Raw genomic sequence first — 21,609 nt, 5'->3', positions numbered from 1 at the left:
TTCTCCTTACCCCATGTGCACAAACACGAGTGACAGCCAGCCACATGGCAACCTCCTACATGTAACTCTCTCTTTGCTGCCATTGGGGGCTCTACCGGTAGGCGTACTGAGTCTATAATGAGCAAGAGTTATGATCGCAAGTGCTAAAGGCGCGACTTAACAAAGGAGGCACGTTGGGTAAACATAGAGCTCGCTCTTTCAAGAAGCAGGGGAGAATGGTTTTAGATGCCGATTTCGTATTTAGTCTTTTGGCACTGTTTGAGATAACCGTTATATTGTGTTGCTTTGTAATCATACCGTCTTGGTTTAAAATGTGATACTTCGTAGCTTTCCGATTGTTGTTTCAATTCCAACCCTTTCTTTTATCCGAAACAGACTGAAACTTGTCCTGAAAATTAGAGGAATTCTTACTGCAAAAATGTTCATGAATTCCAGAAGAAAAAAAATTCAGTCTTGAGACGTTCATCAGTTTACAGGTAGATTCTAAGCATTTTATTAGAGCTGTGGGTTTTTAATAATTTGGTATTGGTTTAAATTTTAATGTGGACGTGATCAAATATTCAAATATTTGAAGTGCGCTGATCAAGATTAACATGCGCTAGCTTAAAAACTGGCCACCGATTGCTTTTTTGCGTGCGCCTGAGGTGGTAAAAAAAAATTGACAAAGACCTCATAAACGTAAAAGCAGAAGCAGCAGTATGGCTGATGTAATTAACCAATTTTGAAGAAGAAATTTGATGTGTAATACTCCTCACAGATTCAAGAAGTTCTCAAATCGTGTGCGAAATTGTCTTTTGACAACAACAAAAACAAGCAACCTACACGGTTAAAAGAACATCCTCAATCATCTCAGAGAGACCGCTCACTTTTTTTTTTACGTTTGAATTACATTGTACCGTATATTAAGTTGATGAACTAATATTTGAGTATTCGGTATATGGCACAGCCTGACATTTTATTCAGTTATCTTATAAAATTTGACAAATTTGCCAGGACTCTTGCTCAAATTTTGTCAAGTTAACGAGTTGGATATTCTGCCTTAGGCATTGTACATGTATGTAGGTATAATGAACAAGGAAGGTATGTGATTACTGTCTCTTAAATTTGTGCATGTTGCAAATGGCTTCGTCTTGTATAATGACTCGGTGTGGCTTGTCACAAGAATTTTGCTGGCCGCGATAATTGCTGACGTCAATCAGCGATGTGCACTAGGCAGTTAGACGCCACTCTTTTGAGGCCTATATAGGATCATTTGCTTTTCGTGTGTTTTGTTCTTTCCACTATTTCAACTGAGCATTCTTCTGTGGATCTTGAGAGGTGTTCAACACTTCTCAAGATCCACAGAAGAATGCTCAAACCTAAACCTGTTGAACTTTCAGCTCAGTGGATATTAGGCCTACAATTTTAGAGAATGCAGTAAGCTTTTTGGTAATTTGGCAAGTTTCTTTTGTGATACATGCATACAATGTATATCCCCCAGGACCTTTTTGCTTGGAACCATCCTCAATCCTCCAAAATACTTATGAACGTACCGGTATGTTCAAATGAAGGATACCCACTGCCTCAATCCTTCAAAATCCCCCAACAGCCCTGCCTCTCAAAATGCATTCAGCCTCAATCCTCCAAAACCCTCCTCTTGTTCAAACACCATTCAGCCTCAATCCTCCAAAATCCTCCAGAATTGTAGATTGCATTCATCCTCAATCCTCCAAAATCCTCCAAAACTGCCAGGAGGATTTTGGAGGATTGAGGAGGTTTAGGGTGAAAGACCTTGTTTATGTAATGTGTTCTTGTTGTGCAGTGTCTGAGATAGGCAAGCCTTCTTTTGTTGGCTAATAAGAGCTGTCTGACCACTTCACTTGATCACACGGAATGCAGTCTCGTATATACCGGGTAAAGTGGGATTTACTTCAACCAAACTGACAGAGCACTCGCTGATAAATGTCAGTATGGTTTGTCAAAATGCCAACTGCATTTCTGATTAAAAAAAGCCATGAAGAATAGGAAGCAGCTTCAGGCCATCCAAAGGATATTCCCCAAGGTACAGATATATATCTGCATTTCATGTCAATTCTGACCCTCTCTTATCCTTCAAAATCCAAGAGGATTTAAAGAAAGGTTACCACAGGATTGAAGGCACACGTCCCAAGTACTATTAATTTGCTTGAGACTTGATGTCCTTTGAAAGTTCAGGTATACATGTACAATGTATGTACCAAGAAGACGCCATTGGGTTCCTGCACAGCGGCGAATTTTAGAGGACTTGAGTGGTGTTTGGCTAAACGTTCAATAGCCTAGGGAATTAGGGTTGCGGCTATCTTTACTGGATATTTTCTTATTTAATAATATTTGCATATTTAGCTCTGCAAAATAAGTTTAAAAAATTACAGCTACATGTAGGTCTTCAAAACTTGGTCTCCAAATTTCGTGTTGAACGTTTTGCAGCTATTTTTAGAGCCGTTGCAGTTCTAGTACAGATACAACACTTGGCAGTGCATATTTATAGTTTGACCTTTGACAAGGAATGTTGCGCCTACCCCCAGAGGGTTTGAGGGGTAATCAACTTGGGCCAGTTTCCGGAAATCATGTGCCAGACTTCCAAATTGCAAATGCCACAAGCAATTCAAAGTACACTTGTCCTCTTAATGTGATTTATGTTCTGCTGAGGTGCACAAACAAGTGTGGCTGAAGTTTATGCATACTGATAAACAGTCTGTGAACTTTTGTCCTGGACTGTATGGATCCTGAATTTTACAAACAGATTTACAAACTTGTTTTGGTTCAGTTTCTGTTCCTGATGCTCTATGGCTAAACACTGCAGTTAAAGGGCATTTTTTGGACCCCTCTTTATTTTTTCACCGTTGCAATTTTAAGTCAACTGTTGCGCATAAGTTACCGGTAGTTGGCAACCAAATGGTTTTGAGACTTTTACACATGTTTCAAAGCCATAAATCAGGAAGAAGCATTACGTTGTAAATCTGGCCTTTGTCGGCTGTTTACATGTATGAGTTTAAAACTTAAAGGTGTCCTGAAAGTAGGCTAACTATTGGAGGTTAAAGAGTTGATACCTGAAGATAGCCTTTGGAAGTTGAAGACAAGGTTGAAAGTGGTAAAAACACAATTGATAATAAGAAATACTGCACTATTTTGTGTACTGGTTATGCAGTACGTGGGGCAATGCATGACCGAGAAAACTATTAGAAACGATGTTTTGATGAGAATTAGTCTTTCAAGTCACTGCCCAGAGGTTCTGTTGACGTCATCTCGCAGATGATGACCCGCCTGCTTTCAGATTTGGAAGTTAATCCAATAGATCCTGTGTACTGCAGCCTTCTTTGAGTTTGAGGTGCATGCTTCTTTTCCACTGTTCCATGGGGATATACCTATGCATGCGTCAACCTTTTGTGTGTTCATTGTTGCTGAGTTTAAATGTCAAAAAAAATACATGTACCCTACAGTCAACAGACAACAGACAAAGCAGGCAAGTTGGTGGCACAGCTGGCTTATCAATCACCAACAGTCAAAGCATACTGGAAGCTGTATCAAGTTATGTACGTACATAAACAGTCACAGCCACTACATGTAAATCCCATTTTATGTAGGCTGGGAGCTCTTTATTGTTGAAAACAGTCACTTGAGTGATTTTGACTGAAAGGACAACTTGGCACAGAATGTATGTAACGTGCATAGGAGGGTTAAGCAAAACAGGTGTACGTGCATGACAAGACCGCTACAAAGATTCCCAAGACGTTGTTGTGATAGCGGTTTGCAGGTGATAGCAGTTTTGATAACACCTGTATCTATAGGAAGATACACGGTTGATTGCCTATCCCATGTACAGCAACGTCTTAACCCAAAACTATACTAGGTCAGTGCTTGCATTGGACTATCTTTTGGTCAAACTTCAGAGACCCTTGCCAACTTGCTCACATTCAAATTACATGTATGGACTCCATGCACTAGTATCCTCCTTAGGGGTGATAATGAGGAGAGAGATTCTTGAATGCCATTTCTACAATACATCTGATATATTGCACAAAGATATATTGCACCTGTGGTGTACCAAAAGTGGCGTGGGCTTTGCCGTATATATGCTCTTAAACCACTGCACGCTCGCAGCATATCCTGCCATCGACTGTTGACAAAGTCACATCCAATGTACACAGGTTCTGTAGATTGTATCTCTCTGGGAGTACGTACAATGTACTCAGAGGCAGCCACAAGAGCAGAGAATGGGTCCGTAAGATTTTCCTCAATCCTCAAAACAAATCCTGAGACCCATCATCTGCGATTGTTTTTCAGCCAACCGTAGAAAGTCTTCATCTCTCCAGAATCCAAATTGAGCCAATTCTCCGGGGCATTCCGGTAAAAGTGAGAATGGCAATGTTAATGGGCAGGCCGGAAAAAGCGTGGCAATAATTGTCGCGTATTTCGTCTTCACTCAAAGCTTTTGAAGGGTGAAACCTCTCGGGGGCTGCGTGGTGTTTGCAACTTTGACTTTCATCCCGAATTTACAAAGCCTGCTAAAATGCATATTGCCCAATGCATGCAGTAAATAAAATCTTGCACTAATAGCGGAAACGTTTTCTTTTCTTTGTCCTTCTGGGCATTTCCTGTTTGTGTTTTGGAAAGGTGTCAATTTAAAATTTTGGTTTTTTTCTTATTGAGGTCGCCCACTTGTTTTGCCGGATTTTTAGCAACCAGTCAACAACCTAACTAATTTGTAGTACACTCTTCTGGATTTCATATGGAAACATCTGTTACTTTGAATGTTCATTCATGGAGACACCTATTTTGTTGCAGCTTTATCAATGTACCGTACCTGTATCATTGTGCTTGACTTCAGTTTAAAAAATAAAAATCCCACAGGGAGCACCAGTATCCTGAGTGAGTTTATTTACCTGTAGTTGCAGACCATACATATATTTTGATGATTACTGAGGGCAAAATTGCTTCTTTTTTGAAGGGGGGGGGGAGAGACTGGGTGGCAGTGTGAATGGGAGGTAAATTGAAAATTGTTCTTGAGCCCCTTCGTGGTTAGTATGAGACTGCATAAATTTGCAAAATTAAATTCAATGTACATGTAGATGTGGCTTAACTGGATCTTGTTGTGAGCGTACATGTACGTGTTGGGGTGAATTTATACAGTGCATAAATAATAATGGTATTTCAAAGTATTTATTGGGAAACGATGTTATGATGTACGGTACAGGACGACTTTTTTTTATTAAATGTAGCATCAAACAACATTTTCTTTCTGAGGAAACTACATGTAAATCTTTTTTGGGGGGTGGGTAAAAAAATTACCATGAGATGATTGAGCGTTTCTTGACCCTTGACAGGATTTTATTTCTGTATGATTTGAACCTTTTGCTTAAAAAGCTTGTAAAGACTGTCAAAATCTGTTTGGGCTACTTTTCAGATTATCTGGTATCTAATGAAAGGATTATGTACACACCTTCTTGGTACATGTATGTGAATGCCTTTCATTAGATACCAGATAATCTGAAAAATGGCCCAACTTGGAATTCAAGTCCTTTCATTTTAGCTGTATCTATGGACTGGGGTGTCCAAATGAGATGGGATAAAGACCATGGTGTAGAGTATTTACTACACCTTCAGACTCGATAGATAAGTTTCGCAAAAAGAGAGTGCTGGTATTTTTTAATGTTGATGGATTGACTGCTACATTTTTATTGACACACTACATGTACATGTACATGTACATGTATGTTCTTTTCTCCACGCAAATTTCTTATGTGTTTTTACTTTGAGACCTTTTCTATCGTCGTGTTCTAAGGTGTTGAAAATGAAGCCTACTTGCAATGCAATTCTGGCCTGCAAAAAAAATCATGCTTCACACAGCATGTACACGTAGTGTGTCTGTGCATTATGCATGAGTGTGTGTACAGTGTATCTTTCCTGCAAGGGGGGGGGGGGGTGTGTTACGGTTCTAGGGAGGCAAAAAGGCGGGCACGCATCCAGGGCTTGGCACACAGGAAGTGGCTGGGACGCACCTTCCGCGCGCTATCGATTCCTCAATGTTGCTGTTGGTTTTTTTTTTTTTTTTACCTCTGGCAGTTTAGATGGAGTGTGTTTGTGAATGTATGGAGTACTGAGCAGCCGAGTGAATGAAGTTAAAGGGAATATATACAATATTTGCAAACATCGAAAAATAAAACTACCAAGTTTTTACAAAATTCCTTACTAGGATGTTGGTAAATGACAGTCTAAGGCATCCTGTAAAATTATGGCACCTGGTGTCAAGTCATTTTCAAGAAACTTGTATTTTTGTATACATTTCCAACGGTGGTCGGCCGATCACCGTTGGAAAAACCTAACTATTTTTCAACTACTGCTCCAAATTTACAATTTTCAGTCCAAATTTTGTTTGCTATTGGTTACATGTTCATGAACGGGTGCAGGCCAGCTAGACTGGTTCCCTTTCCTTACAATTTTCCGACAACTATAAATTGATCCATTTTATCTTTAGTGGAGTCAGGGAACCAGGCTACTTAAACATTTTTTGTTTTTCTTGGTTTTTCAAGCATTTTCGAAACACAAAACTTCAAAACATGTCAGTTAAACAATATTTGATCTAGGCCTATTATTAACCCCTCAAATAGTTCATTTCTGAAAATTACAGCAAAAGCCAATGATGTACATTCCCTTTAAAGGAGGATGCATCTAACATCCAGTTTGTACACAGGCGTGTATTTGTGAAATCACGTTGTGACGTGTGTGAGGGCGACTGTTTGTTTTGGGAAATGCTTTGAAAAGGAGGGTCATATACCGTAATACTAACCATGAAACATAAAATACTACACATGACATTTTAAAGTCCTTTACCCTTGCTCTTCTATATATGACCTCCAAAATATACAAAAATGGCATAATAAGGCTATTGTGGCCCCCATGTTCACCACATACATGTAGAAATTGGGTGTGTTCAATTAGCTCACCCAGGTCAACTCGGGTTTTTAGCTCCATGCTATTCGATTACTGGTAGCTCTGAAGTCATTGTCGGGGCTCACCCGGGTCAACCACCACAGACCCTGCTCGAAGAGCGGAGTCAGTGGTGGAAATACGTCACACGCATGCATTGTCCATTCCAAGAAACAGACAAATATGGCGGTCGGACAGCGGGAAAGATCAAGTGGATAAAAATAAACTTTATCTAAAGTGTAAACATTAATTATTTATCGATCTCATTTCTACTTAAGAGAATATAATTCCAGCCAGACGTTGTTACGTGACTTCATGTTGCAATTGACAGAAAAGCAGTAAATCTGTCTGAAAGTAAGACTCGGTCCGATGAGGGCGTTTTCTTCATTGCTATGGCCGCGGCTACGGATGCCACGTGAGGATCACGATGGCTTGCGTTTGAGTATTCAATTAGCTTGTGGCTAATCCATCTGCCTTTACCCAAGTCGATTCGGTTGAGCTACTCATAAGGGGGATAAGCAGCGCCACTGTCCAAGGAATGAGAAGCTGATCCTCTGATCAGCAAATGAGCAATCTCTTAATCAATTCAGTTAGGGTCTTCGCTGATTGAGGACAGTATTGGCATATCTGGCTGACTGCCAAAGAAAATGGACTTGAACAAGCATTGAAGTACAAGTTTTCACAGGAAAATACTAAAATATACATACACAGTGATAAAAAATTTGAAGGAAAAAATGTGGAAAGTTGCTGCAAAAATTAAAAAAAAAAAAAATGATTTTCCACATCATGATGGATTGTAATCATTATAAATAACTGCACTCATGCCAGACTGCATTTGGTCTTTTTCAAAACACTCCTTGTTGAGTACCAGTGAAATGCCATAAATCAACACACTTACATGTAAGCATCGGGACACCAGTTCTCATGAATCTACCGGTACCACACACATTGCCATCATTATCAATAACAGCTCCCACAGATCATCGGCTTATTTTTTTTTTAACAGAAAGCCAAAGAAGCTTTTTTTCCTATTCAGTAGACAGAAGCGGATGCCTGACTATGTAGGTTGATTTGTGTAAGCAGCGGGAAGCCCGGCTTTTGACGTCATCGCAAGTCATTTTTTGCTCCTCGGGCTACATCTCAAGTTGAATGTTACATTCCTCTCATCCCACCGACAGAGTATAAATCCCGAAGGATAATTTTTGTATTTTTATCTTTCTTGTTTTGCATTAATGTTTAACTCTTGTCGTGGACGGACCATCTGTTACTAATTTCCATCCCTGTGATCTGCCTGTGATGTCGTCTGTCTATGACATGTATGAGGTTGTTTCTCTTTCACGGCAGCCCAATTGCGGCCCATTTTAGTAGCAATGTTTTCTTGGTCCGTTCGGGGTTATCACGATGGGGGATTGCACTCATACTCTGAAGTTTGTGATGTACATATACCGGTATTCTTCATCTTTTGCATTTCTGTTATTTTTTTGAGGATAACAAAAAGAAATGTAGTATTTATTTCATATGTTGCATAAGCCTACCGGTACATGTCTCCGCTGTTTCTAGGGCCACTGCGTTACCAGATAACGAAATAAAATTCACAGAATTCATTTCACAAAAATGTGATGTGAAACATAGGAAAATAAATGATATTTATACGCAGTTTCAATTCAGATTTGGATGGTTTGATTTCTTGAATTTTTTTTGCTTACATCTGTAGTAAAATGGTCTAACAGAAACTTTGTTCATTTCATTTTTGGTTAATAATTATGCACATGATGGAATGTGAAACAGCGAGTTTCTTCTTATACAGATTAAAGGGAATATATACAACATATGCAAACATCAAAAAACAAATCTACCAAATTATTATGAAATACCTTACTGGACTGTGAGTGAATGACAGTCTGAAGACAGTCCAATCTATGAACACAAAACTTCAAACAAGTCATTGTTTGCTTTAAAATACTTACCCCTAAATCCATCCATTTTTTGAAAATTACAGCAAAATCAAATGTTGTATAATCCCTTTAATAACAGTTGAATTAGAATTGTTAATTTTACCAAAATTGAAAACCGACATTTTGAATACGTGGCAATACCTGTATACGTGTATATCTTACTGTATTTTTCTCGTACTGGTTGTCTTTTACTATGTCTGTATCTTTTTATTCTGACATTCACATAAATTACTTCCTATATTGCCCTCAGTATTCACCCCATCATGGAAATTGTCAACTAACCTTTAAAAATGATCTCATTGGAATGTCGGCTGCCCCTCTTCAGCGGGCTTGCTGTACACTTCTCCTCCAAAAAAAAATATTTTGGTCTAAACAGAAAGAGCGACATCATCATTTCAGCGCCAGGCAGGTATTGAACCAGTTCGGTCATCGTCCAGTAATCTTCCCATGCATGTATTTTAGCCTAAATTACTTTAAAATTTGTAATTTTTTTGTGTTTTTTTTTCAGGACATCTCCAAGCGGTTATCGCTGCCGGCAGACATGCGGTTGTCGGACCAGTTCCTGGAGAAGTACAGCCTCAGTCCGCCCTTCGAGAAGATGAGCAGACGATCGAGACGAACCTCCCTGGTAGGTTTTGTTTGTTGGTCTTTCTATCTGTCTGTCTGGTCTATTTATAAAAACTCATCCGCAGATTTTGTCTCTTGATTAGACGGAGAATGCTCACACGATGTGTGCCACTTTTCACTATCTTGCCATGTACGGCCATGCCATATGATAAAATCTGCAATACTACAATTCCTAGTGTTACTGGATTTTAATGATTAATAGGAATGTACACCTGAGGCGCCATTACCACATAGGAACTGAAAATCCCTTATTTTAGCTCAAAGAATGTGCCATAAGATAGTATCGCAAAGTGTCAGCTTTTTGTGGATTCTGAAAGGTTTCTATAAAATAGAGGGAAAAAATGCCAGGGTACCGAGGTAACAGGGACAGGAAAAATGTTACACGTTGACATGGCAGAAACACATTTTTGGTTTGTAATCTGTTTATCTTGTCTTACAAAAAAAGCGCATCAAGGGAAAAGCGCATCAAGGGAAATTGCGGACGGAGTTGACAATAGCTTCAGTGTGAACCTCCCTTAAGATGGCAATAGACTGTTAAATCCACACCACCAGTATAAACTGACGACGTCTTCTCCGCGTGTATTACGTATCACAGACAGGATACGTCTCTCATCTCTGTTTACCTGTTTTTGTCCAGTCTTTCTATTCTGAGCGTGTCTGTGTAGACAGGCTTTCTTTTTTATCAGAAAAGCCGTCAGAGTAGAATGTCCTGGTTAGAAATTGGAGCCGGCTGACATTTGGAAAGGCCGGGCAGTTCATGGTTATTATTATTTAAGGATCTTGTGTGGTTTGCGGAGGAAGGGGAAAAAAACCCCAGCTGTAACACATTGAGATTTGGGGATGTTTTTTTGAACGGATGGAATCAGGGGACAGTTTCATGGAGGTTGCTAAGCGTACAAAGTTGGTTAGCATAAAAAGTTTTGCTTATGAATAACAGGTTACCAGCCAAAGTGTTAAGTGTCGTCTATTGGTTCACGGTTGAGTTTTGCTAAGCTAGATTATTTGCTGAATAATAGTATACGAAATAATGAATGTTTATGAGTGCAATGGTGAGAATATTTTCGTGAGTTGAAAGATTGAATGTTCCATTCGCCGAGTTGAATGGAACAATCAATCTTTCAACGAATGGAAAAGTTCTCACCATTGCACGAATGCAGAACATTCATTATTTGTTTTATATAACATCCAAGTAGATCTTTGTCATTCGATTGGAGGATAAAACTTAAGAACAAACAAAACTCACAAAATTGTATCATATATATGTTTTGTACTGCTATAATGCATGATATGCTCTATATAGCCCAAAGATCGTAGTACCGGGCCGCTGCGCGTCTTAGCGTGCGCATGACGTGCAATAGATCAAAAGGGATGGGATGAAAATGCACAGTGAATGGAACCAAAAATGCACGGTTATGACGTAGGCTGTGCAATGGTTCGATTAATGAATGCCGTGTGACCTACATGTACAATCCTCCAATCAAATGACAAGGATTTACTTGGGTGTTATATAATACTGCTTTATAGTAGCGCCATAAAATTGGGCCCAAGTCTTACACCATTTGAAATTCAGATGACCGCCTCGCTGAATTTTTATAAACTTAAAAAAAAAGAAAAAAGGCTAAAATACTCTTATTGGCCTTGTGGTATACATGTACATGTATGTATTTTGCACAGGTGAACAAAATAGTAACCACTGGTTCGCGGCATAGACCTTTCTTTGCCAACCCGCGGCTCGCACTTTTTGTAAATCTTGGGTCGGCAAAGTATGGAAGGTCAACATCGCAAAAAATAAAGAATAGTTACAAATGTTACCAAACATATCATTGGCTTGTTGAAAATACAAAATAACCCAGCAAACGCTACCAAAGACTTAATAAAAACGCCTCTTAAAAATGTGCTGATGTCTTCACACACTTAAGTTGTGTACGTGGAACAGAGTAAGTGGCACACTTCGGTACACTATTTAACTCATAAAAACCAAATGACCTTGTGATGTTTTGTAAAGGCAAAACAACTATTACTGTGGCTTTATGTATGTACATGTACCCTTAAAAATTCAGTCATTTAAGTCTTAATATTATATATATCTTATAATGAGAAACAAATGGGCCATTTGTTGTTATTGATGTAGCAAATTAACAATCTATGCAAAGTACTTCTTGCTGGTTCCATGGAAATTGAATGTGACTTTTATTATTCCAGGTCATTGCTTTCCTATGCCCTATCTACTACAAAATATTTGTTAACTTTTTTCTCCTCTTTTTAAATTTGTTTTAACTTTCAGTCTGAAATAGGTTTTGGCAAGATGGAGACGTACACCAAGTTAGACAAGCTGGGGGAGGGCACATATGCAACAGTATTCAAGGGGCGGAGTCGGCTAACCGACAACCTGGTAGCGCTGAAGGAAATCAGGCTAGAACATGAGGAGGGTGCCCCCTGTACTGCAATAAGAGAAGGTGAGTTGGCGGGATAGGGAGGGGGTGGGCTGGTGGAGGGGGGGGGGGGGTAAGGGAAGGGCTCTATATTAGGGAGATATTAATTTTGGCATTGGGGTTTTCCCTTCATTGTTGATATTTGTAAGCCCTGTACAATCAGGGATTTTCAACTGCTTGCCAGAATAATCGTTTTCAAGCTTGCTCTAAGGTAGGACTCGAAGCCATGACCTTCTGCTTAATAGTACAGATGTCTTAACAACTTAACCACTGATCTTGCCAGGTTGGGGCTGGCTGGTTCAAATCTGCTGTTAGTACTGCAGTCTGTATCTTCAGTGGTAGTACCTTGAGGGGAACTATCATGGCAATACTGGATTCAAACCTACAACCTGCTGCTTAGTTGTGCAGACTGCTCACACACTCTACCATTCAGCTTACATGTACGTGTACCTCAGTGGTTCAAATCTTGCATAGTAACCCTGATCTCTGCAAATCCTCTTGTCGTACAGTTAAACTGTCTGTAATGGTTTGTCTTACTGGACGTCTTTTCCATAGATTAAAATTATACATAAAACTGCGCCGACCAAGGGTGACATTTGTCAGAATTCTTTCTGATTTCAACATTTTTAAATAATCCTTCAAAATCCAGAATTATCTATAAAGCTCTACATGTACATGTACATGTATATGTATATATGTTGATAGAATAAAAGAAACATGTATTTTAAGGGCTGCCTTAAGCCAAATACAAACACATGCCATTAGACCCTGGGGCCATCAGCGGCCGCAAAACCCTCCGCCGACTATTTCATGGATTTCTCATTTCCGTCCAATCTCACTCCTGTCCGACAGAAATGACAGAAATTCCTTTCGGCTATCACTCGCACTTAAAAAGCTTTTACTGTACAGCAAAAGAAAATTGTTGAGACGAACGTAGATAATAAGTGTCTGATGTACGACCGAAGTTTCACCTTCTAAGATCAATGGGAGCTGAGGAAACCTCTTGGAATCGAATTGCCACCTTCGCGTGATCTTGCCCAGAAATAATTGAAGAACCCTGACATGCATGAGAGAGCCTGACCACAAGTCACTCGGTCCGGTCCGCTTTCGTCCCACCCCGTCCCTCAATATTAATAATTCGTCCCGTGCTCACTGCAAGTCAAGCGATTAACTACTTTACCGCAGCTGCGTTCTCAGATTGTGTGTAATAGGCACGCAGGGTGCCCTTTAAAGATGCATGGTCTCTGTGCTATTTTAAAAAGATTTAAAAAAATAGATTTCTTTTCTGGATTGCAGCTTTTGTAGCAATACCAATGTTTTTCACTTTTGATGGAGACATCGACTGAAAAAAATCAGCCCGTGTTTAGTTATTAATTTGTTAATTTAAATTGTAAATTAATTTACAATTTCAAAATGGCTGCCAGACAGTGATTACCGTTTTCATGGGGTAGGCTGGTTCCTGCCCCACAATCAGTATTGATAATGTACGGACCAGGAGCCAGACTGCTCGCAAAGTGGATTTGTTTGTGCTCAAAACGAAAACATTTTTTTTCCAGAGGTTTGCAGATGTCCAAAAAGGGGGGGGGGGGGAGTGTTTTGGTTGCAATAATACAAGTTGAGAATTTATTAATCCTAACCTTCCCAAATCCTTCAAAATCCTCTTTGCAAAATGGAGGATTTTGCAGGATTGAGGCTATTATTAAGGCAACAATGTGTGGCTGATTTTGGAGGATGCACTGTGTCAAGTTCTTGGGCCGGACCTGGTGTTGTTTATGCTCAGCCGTACTTAAATTTAGGCCTAGATATCCATGTACATATATGTATGATACTTGAAATCCTCTGCACCACTCCAGGATGTCACTGGCTCTGCCTCGACATATTTGCAGGATTGAGACATTGGTCATCCCTCCAAGGACCACATTTAAGAAATAACAGAGGATTTTTCAGGATTGAGGTTGCATCCTGGCAAAAATGCCGAGGGATTAAGTAAAGCATTGAATTTGTTGAAGAGGGCACGCACTGGGAATGCAACTTTAATAGATTGTGTATGAGCATTCAGCTCTAGAAACTGACTCACGCCGCTGCACAAGATCCAAATCCAGAGAAATTGGTTGATTTATCTATCTAGGCCAACGAAATGCCTGTGTTTATGCCAGGGTAGAGTGATATTGGATGGGGACCAGCGTTTCTTTCTTTTTTTAAACCAAGCCCGCAGCTCCAAAATTAAATTTCTACAATTCACATGCGTGCATTCCTGGTTTGCTGAGATGCGCTATTGAGTTGCCTAGTGCCATTAATGGGTCTGCTGCCGCCGGCAGACTTTCGCAAGTCCTTCAAAATCCACAGTTTTTGGTTTTTGAGGATCTTGCATGGTTTAGAACTTGAGAAATGTCTTGAGTCTGGCTGCCATTACTTTTATGTGGGCTTGACACTCTGTGACAGTTTTAAGTTTTAAAGTACGAAGAATGTTCATATTGGTTTCTGCAAAGTGGAGGATTTGGGAGGATTTAGGAAGTTTCCCTGAAAAAGGAGTTATAAACCACCCATGGACCATGGTCCGTGAACTACCCCAACCCTTCAAAATCCAACTGCATGTTTTGTTGGAATCTGTTGGAGTGAGTACTGCACTAGTAAACTGATAATGCTTTACATGGGGTCAGGTGTACCACCATAATCAGAGTCCAACAGTTTGGGTGTTGAGTTTGCCATGTGATGTTGGATTTTGCAAGAGGGGGGAAGGTTCCTAGTAAATCACTCAAGGGGGTTAGGGTTAAAGATTATTCCTGCATTCTCTTCCAAAATTCCAAATTTTCTTACATTTTTTCCACTTGAATTGTAGAAACACCTCTAGGGGATTTTCCCTGGGAAAAGTCTTGGGGGGGGGGGGGGGGGAGGGAGGGGAGGTGGGCAATAATGATGTTATCCATGTAAGCAGTCCTAGTTGGATGATTCACTGGTTGTGAGGCCTGTTTCAGTTTCCACTGTTTCCAGTCTCGATCACATGCTATCGGAGAAGGGGAAGTTGGAGTTTGATTTAATCTACAAAAGAATTACAACAAAAAATACTTTAAATATCAGCCAAAATTATTAAATAATAAACTATTAATGATAAATTTACCGGTAGAAATATCTGAATTAATATAATACTAGTACATACGTGTAGTTCAATAAAAGGAATTTAATGTATAAAATGAATAACATCTATACATGATTGGAAAGCAATGATTGTAAAAAACAAAATGGACAAGTGAAACATTCTTGAAATTGTAAACATCCCTATTTGCAATAAATTTGGATTGCTGTTGACTCCAATAAATAAAACCAAACTTGATTATGACATAGTGACACAAATAGAAAGTGACACCTATACTCCATTTTTTTGGACAACTGTAAGAATTTGTAGTATTTTCCCCCCTTTCTTTCCACAGTGTCTCTGTTGAAGGGCCTCAAGCATGCAAACATAGTCACCCTTCACGACATCGTCCACACGGAAAAATCCCTCACACTAGTCTTTGAATATTTGGTGAGTATTGTCTCAGCAATTTTTAGGACGTCTCTCTACTCCCCCTCCCCCAAAAAGGATGCAAGTCCTCCTGCAAGTATAGGCATTCATGCTTTTTGAATTGCAGATAACATACTTGTCTCATACACAAATTATGCTTGCCGCACTTCTCTTGTATAACTCAAATTTTGTGCACAAATGTCAGAGCGCCTCGAATGTTCTTGCTCCCAGGTCGGTAAAAATTCACACAGGGGCTTTTGGAGGATGTTGTAGGGTTAATCCTCCTATTCTCTGCCATGTTGTCCTTTCAGTCCAAATCGACCAAAACAAAGTGACTGTTTCTAACAGTTACATGTAAGAGCTCCCAGCCTACATAAAGCAGGATCAACTGGCTGTGACTGTTTATGTAACTTAATACAGCTTTGCTTTGACTGTAGATGATTGGTGTGATGCAAGCTGTGCTCACTGCTTGCCTGTTTTTGTCTGTTGACTGAATTTTACTAGTCACAGTGCTTGGTTGAAATATTATCTGACTGTTGGTGACGAGCTTAAAGGCATGGCAGGGGAAGAGGATTGATTTTTTGACTGTCTGTGACTGTTCAGATAACAGGAGGGTTAAGGAAGATAGATCCCAGACATTGGTGCTTTACATGAGACATGCTTCTGTCTGCACATTGAAGAATCATGGAGGATTTAGGAATGATCCTAGAAAAAAAATACAGGGAGTTAGGCCAAAATGGTCAGACCAAAGTTCCGGAATTGTTGCAGCGGTTTTTAAATTTTTTTAAAAATATTTTTTTGGCTTTTTTCCCCCAAGCTTGGAATGTACAGCCAAGTGGGATACTGTTTTGCTTGTTTGTGTCCTCGTATACCGGTACCCGGTACCTTGGTGTCCTCCATCGTTTGCCTTGGTGCCCTCCATTTGCCTTGGTGCCCTCCATTTGCCTTTGTGCCCTTCCCCAGGTCGAGCTGCCCATAAAAAATTGAGGCACTAGAAGGCGCTGTTATAGCTGCCACAGAAAATTTGGAAAACAAAACATCGATGTGCATGATCAAAATCGACTCTCGCACTGACCAGAGACTGAATACTTTTTTTGGGGGGGAGGGGGAAGTTATAGTTCAAAGAGATTATCCTGGGCATGATTTCACAAGATCCCTGAATTCATATGATTTCTCATCATTATTTCTCCACTTGAAACCTTTTCTAAAGAAACAAAACCTTCCTATCAGGCAGTTTATTTTAACTAACAGTAAAGCTGGATCTGTTTATTAACATCACGTGTCTAAATCATCAGACAAATAAAAGTTCCTAATGTAAAATGCAGGGGAGTTGGTTAAAAGAGCTTATACTTGACATTGTTGCTCATCCTTGAATTCATATGATTTCTCATCATTATTTCTCTAATTTGAACCTTTTCTAAAACCCTACCTTTCAGTTGGTTTATTTTAAGTAACACACACAGCTGGATCTGTTTAACGTCACCATGTCGAAACCACCAAACGCCAAAAAAAAGAGTAAACATCACGATTATTGATTTGCCCAGGATCGCTAATGAGATCTGGAGTGCCCGCCGGAGATGAACACAGTCCATTGAAATGTTGCTGCTCGATTGATCGCTTAATGGGCCCAAAGTCCAGCCTGCCGAACGGCAAGTATCATCCTGGTTTCCACGGAAACCAGATGTCCAAAAAAGAAAAAAAAGCGAAAGTCGTTTTAGGCTTCTCAGAAATGTGAAGGTTCGCGATTGTGGCAGCTTCGCGCTAGAGGTTTTTGCAACGTTTCAGTCGGATCCAGCGAGGTTGAAACAAAATACGGATGTGCAGTGTTTCCTTAATTGATTTTTAACTCCTTTACCTGGGGCAGTCTGTTACAACTCACAGAACTGCTTCTCAGAAAAATCCCATTGAGGACTTTCCCCACTTGTCCGACATCTCACCTCTTTAAGAAATATCATTCGATGCAGCTTCTGGTTTTCCCCTGTGCCATGTCACGCTTTGGGGGGGGGGGGGGGGGGAGCACTTGCGTCGCGGCTCTGAGGACCGTGCTTGAAATAGCAAAGCAAAAAAGCCACTTGTCCTTTGGGGACCGCATCGATTGCTGTCAACTCTAGAAGATGTTTGATTTTGTCTGTCTGCGGTCACAGCGAGAGGATATCTGTGATTCAGGTTTTAACGTACATATGCATTACTGTACATTAAAATTCAATGGCTACCCATATAAATGTTTATGAAGACAAAGTATGTGATTCCAAGGATCAACATTGTCATGGTATGCATGGAAATAGTAAAGCACTAACACCAATGAACAGCAAAGAAAAGCAATCCACAAAACTTACGAAAAACACTCCCCTCCTCCCACCCCCCCCCAAAAAAAAGAGGAAAAAAAGAAGAAGAAAAATTTAGATTACGGGTGATGTTTGGTCTGCTGTTTTTATCATGGTAACCATTTGATTTGTATACAGGAACATATAAATAATATATTTGGGTACATGTACATTGTTTTGATAAAAGACATCGAAATTCAATGGACATGAAAAACAATTAAAATAACTTTCCTTTGCAAGCTTTGTTTTGCTTAAAAACCAACCAATTGAAAAACAAATATTTTTCTTGTACAGGGAGAGATCAAATGATCACTACTAGCCTAAGGCCAAAAAAAAGTCTCTGGTTTCTGGTATACGCGCGCGTCGCCGTAGCTTTGCGTGTCCGCAAAATTAGAAAGTTTTTTGTCAATGTAAGATAATGTCTCAAAACCGCCAAACTCACTGGTTTGACTGGAATCCTGCTGCTGCACAATTTCAACGTGTTTTTAGGTGGGGTTATGATCAAGTATAAGCTTATGTGGTCTCTCTGGGCTCCAATACATTTTGCACTAAATTTAGTCGGGCACCATTTGCAGTCATCAGCAGACATTTGAAGGGGAAAAAAAAAGAAGCCATGTCAACGCACCACTTTTGGGGCAAGCTCCATACCAGAAACCGGAGACTTTTTGGGGGGCATAACACAACTTGTGTGCCTAAGCGATGTTTATGAACCTATCTTCCCTTAGAGAAATAAGCTTGACACTTCTGACGCTGCAAACAGAACCTCTGTAAGTCCTGAAGGACTTGTGGAGGAAAGCTTGCCAGTCATGGTCATGTGACTACCAGGTGTCATGTGATATCCTGACCACAAGGTGTTCGCATTGATCTGCGGCTTACCGAATTGCTCACCCCTGCTTTTGGGTGGTTATTTATAGATCACCTTAAAGGGGCTCCCCCTCTTTTTTTAACTGCGGAGGCTGATTTTGTCCAGCTGTCTAGACAAAATTTCATCGAGCTGCAAGTTTTCATCTGATTTTTTTTTACTACATGTATGTAGTTAAAGGAAATCAGGCTCAAATCTCAACAAAGGGCAAAAAGCTTTGTGGAAAATATCACTTGGATACTTAAATTATACAGTAGAAAGATTAAGCTGACTAGACTCAACGTCTTTGTCAAAAAAAAAAAAAAAAAAAAACCACGAAAAAAGATGCTGGATTTGGATTTCAAAGAAGAAAAGACTGTACAGGAACATTAATGACATACAGGAAGATCTATGACTCATTAATTGTGTGTCTTCTTCCTGGTCTCAAGATAACATCTTTACGCTCTTACAACTCCCTAGCTTCTTTTACTGGGAACTGGACCAATTCCATCAAAATCCATCAATCACTGTGCGTCTAATACAAAACTATACATGACATACACGTAATGGAATCCACCACTGACGCACTGGTTAATATTCGTGGACATGCTACATACATGTACTGGGGTATGGCTTGTATCACAATAGCAGTACAGGAAGCTGGGCAAAATCAATCGGATACCCCTAGCACTGCTTCAGGCCATTAGGCCCAAGTCCATCATACTCCATCAATATTAAGTGACGCCAGGCCTTCTGGATCAAGTCCCCCCAAAATCCACCAAAATGGGGGATGGATTTTGATGGAGTTGGGGTGTATGGTTTTTTTTTTTCATACCCAAACCATGAAATAAAACTTGTGTTTTTCTTCTCAAGACTGCATCAGCTCACAGTTGTGTGAAATTTGATTTTGAATTAATTTCTGGGTCTGTATGTCGTTTGGTTTGTTGCATACAACCACTCGACTGGAATAATTTACCACTCGCCAATACCGGTACATTACTTTCATCACTTTACATGATGTATTTTTATTCCGAATGTCGTCAAACTCTTCCTTCCAAAGAGTAGTCAAGCACATGGTAATGACCATACCCATTCCTGTATGATTCATTGAAATGGAAAAAAAAATTGTTGAGCAGTCAGTTAAATACAACATTGCATGATGTTTCAATAAATATGTGCTGTGTTTTAGGAGTTTTGAACAACAGGTGTTGATCCACAAATCAAGGAAAACAGTTATTATAATATGATGGTGATTATGCCTTTGTTATATGTTTCATGTTTTTTTTAGGGGGAGGGTTTACAAGACAAACCCATACATACTCACAGAAGTAAATGCTCAAAATGTAGAAAGAATTCTTTTTTTTAACCTTCAGTCCATTTCCTTTCTGAATTCTAGAATTTAATCTGTTATGTGTAAATCTTGAAAAGGAAAAAAACCCTAAAATCGGAATTCTAATTCTTTGTCGCCCATGACACAAAATGTTGCTTTTTTTTGCCCCAGCCAAATTTCTCTGTGTGTGATTTATTTGGCCAGTGGCCACTATACAATTTGTCCCCATTTCCTGTTGGTTGCCTCAGTAGAGGCATAAACAATGACCAATATTCAAGTACTCTTTTGAATCTTTATAAAAGGGAAGTGGCGGAAATCGAGGTAGAAAATTTATTGAGGCTTTTAAAGTTACTGTTCTTCCTGAAATTACTGTGTGTGCATATAAATTGATCCTTATATCAAGTGTGTTTAGACAGATTTGGGTCAGTGCAGTTTTTGCGCACTCAGATTTTTACATTGATTTTGCATATCAGCAGATTAAAACTTACAATTAAAGGGAATATACAACATTTGCAAACAGCGAAAAATAAAACTACCAAGTTTTTACGAAATACCTTACTAGGATGTTGGTAAATGACAGTCAAAAGCATCCTGTAAAGTTATGGCACCTGGTATTTTTGTATACGTTTCCAGCAGTGGTCGGCCGACCACCGTTGGAAAAACCTAACTATTTTGCTACTACTGCTCCAAATTTACCATTTTTTATTCAGTTCAAATTTTGTTTGCTATTGGTTACATATTCATGAACTGGTGCAGGCCAGCTAGACTTGTTCCCTTACCTTACAATTTTCCGGCATCTGGAAATTGATCCATTTTATCTTTAGTGGAGTCAGGGAACCAGACTACTTGAACATTTTTGTTTTTCTTGGTTTTTCCAGCATTTTCGAACAAAAAACTTCAAACATGTCAGTGTAACAAAATTTGATCTATATACTCCCCCTTCAAATAGTTCATTTCTGAAAATTACAGCAAAAGCCAATGATGTACCGTACATTCCCTTTTTAAAAGCAGTCCATGTCACCTTTTTTTTCTAAACACTGTGTATCAAGATTCAAGAAATCATGGTTGACATGACTTTTATATATTCATTTGACATCTAGTTCATAATACATGCTTTTTATGATGTGTACATGAATGTTTGCCAGTTCGTATTTGATTATTTTTTGCACCTGCTATTGGATTCCTTGGAATGTTATGTTGCAGCCAAAATAAAAACACTCACATTTTTTCGCCTGGACCTCAGAGTACATGAACCTAGAGTATCTCTGAAGTATTTGATCAAGTTGGTTGTCCTACAGGGGTTTCTAAAAAACCTTTTAGAAATTCAGGGAGTGATTTCCCTTGATTTTCATCTCAAAATGCAATTAAATTTGTTTACTCTATAACAGAATTTAGCAGATTTGTTGTAGCTACCGGTATTTTGCTGTACTAAATAGAATATGCCTAGCAGTTTGCTGTACATGTTTGTATTTACATGTATTAAAGGAAAAATGATCTGTTTAATGAAAAATGTTGCAAATCCCAGAAAAAGCAAATGGGATCACTCAGAGAGAATATGGCTTTTTATTACAAAATGATCTGATATTGTTATACATGTCATATAACTGCTGTAAAAATGATTACCTGCTCAATATCTCCTCCTCCCCCCCCCCC

At 39.4% G+C, this 21,609-nt stretch overlaps 1 protein-coding gene across 2 annotated transcripts in view; it reads left to right on the top strand.

Moving 5' to 3' along the window:
- LOC119726646 (cyclin-dependent kinase 17-like) overlaps positions 1 to 21,609 on the top strand; it is a 75,015-nt gene that overhangs the window by 29,387 nt on the left and 24,019 nt on the right. For both annotated transcript variants that reach the window (XM_038198407.1, XM_038198408.1), the window contains exons 4-6: positions 9,409 to 9,528; positions 11,812 to 11,983; positions 15,388 to 15,482. In XM_038198407.1, the coding sequence (XP_038054335.1) occupies positions 9,409 to 9,528; positions 11,812 to 11,983; positions 15,388 to 15,482 (387 nt within the window). The remainder of the gene's footprint in view (positions 1 to 9,408; positions 9,529 to 11,811; positions 11,984 to 15,387; positions 15,483 to 21,609) is intronic.

This window comes from Patiria miniata, unplaced genomic scaffold, assembly GCF_015706575.1.
Source record: "Patiria miniata isolate m_02_andy unplaced genomic scaffold, ASM1570657v1 HiC_scaffold_2, whole genome shotgun sequence".
In the NCBI taxonomy this organism is placed as follows: domain Eukaryota; kingdom Metazoa; phylum Echinodermata; class Asteroidea; order Valvatida; family Asterinidae; genus Patiria; species Patiria miniata.
Note: the sequence above shows the minus strand (reverse complement) of the source record. Positions and strands in the feature narration are given on the sequence as shown.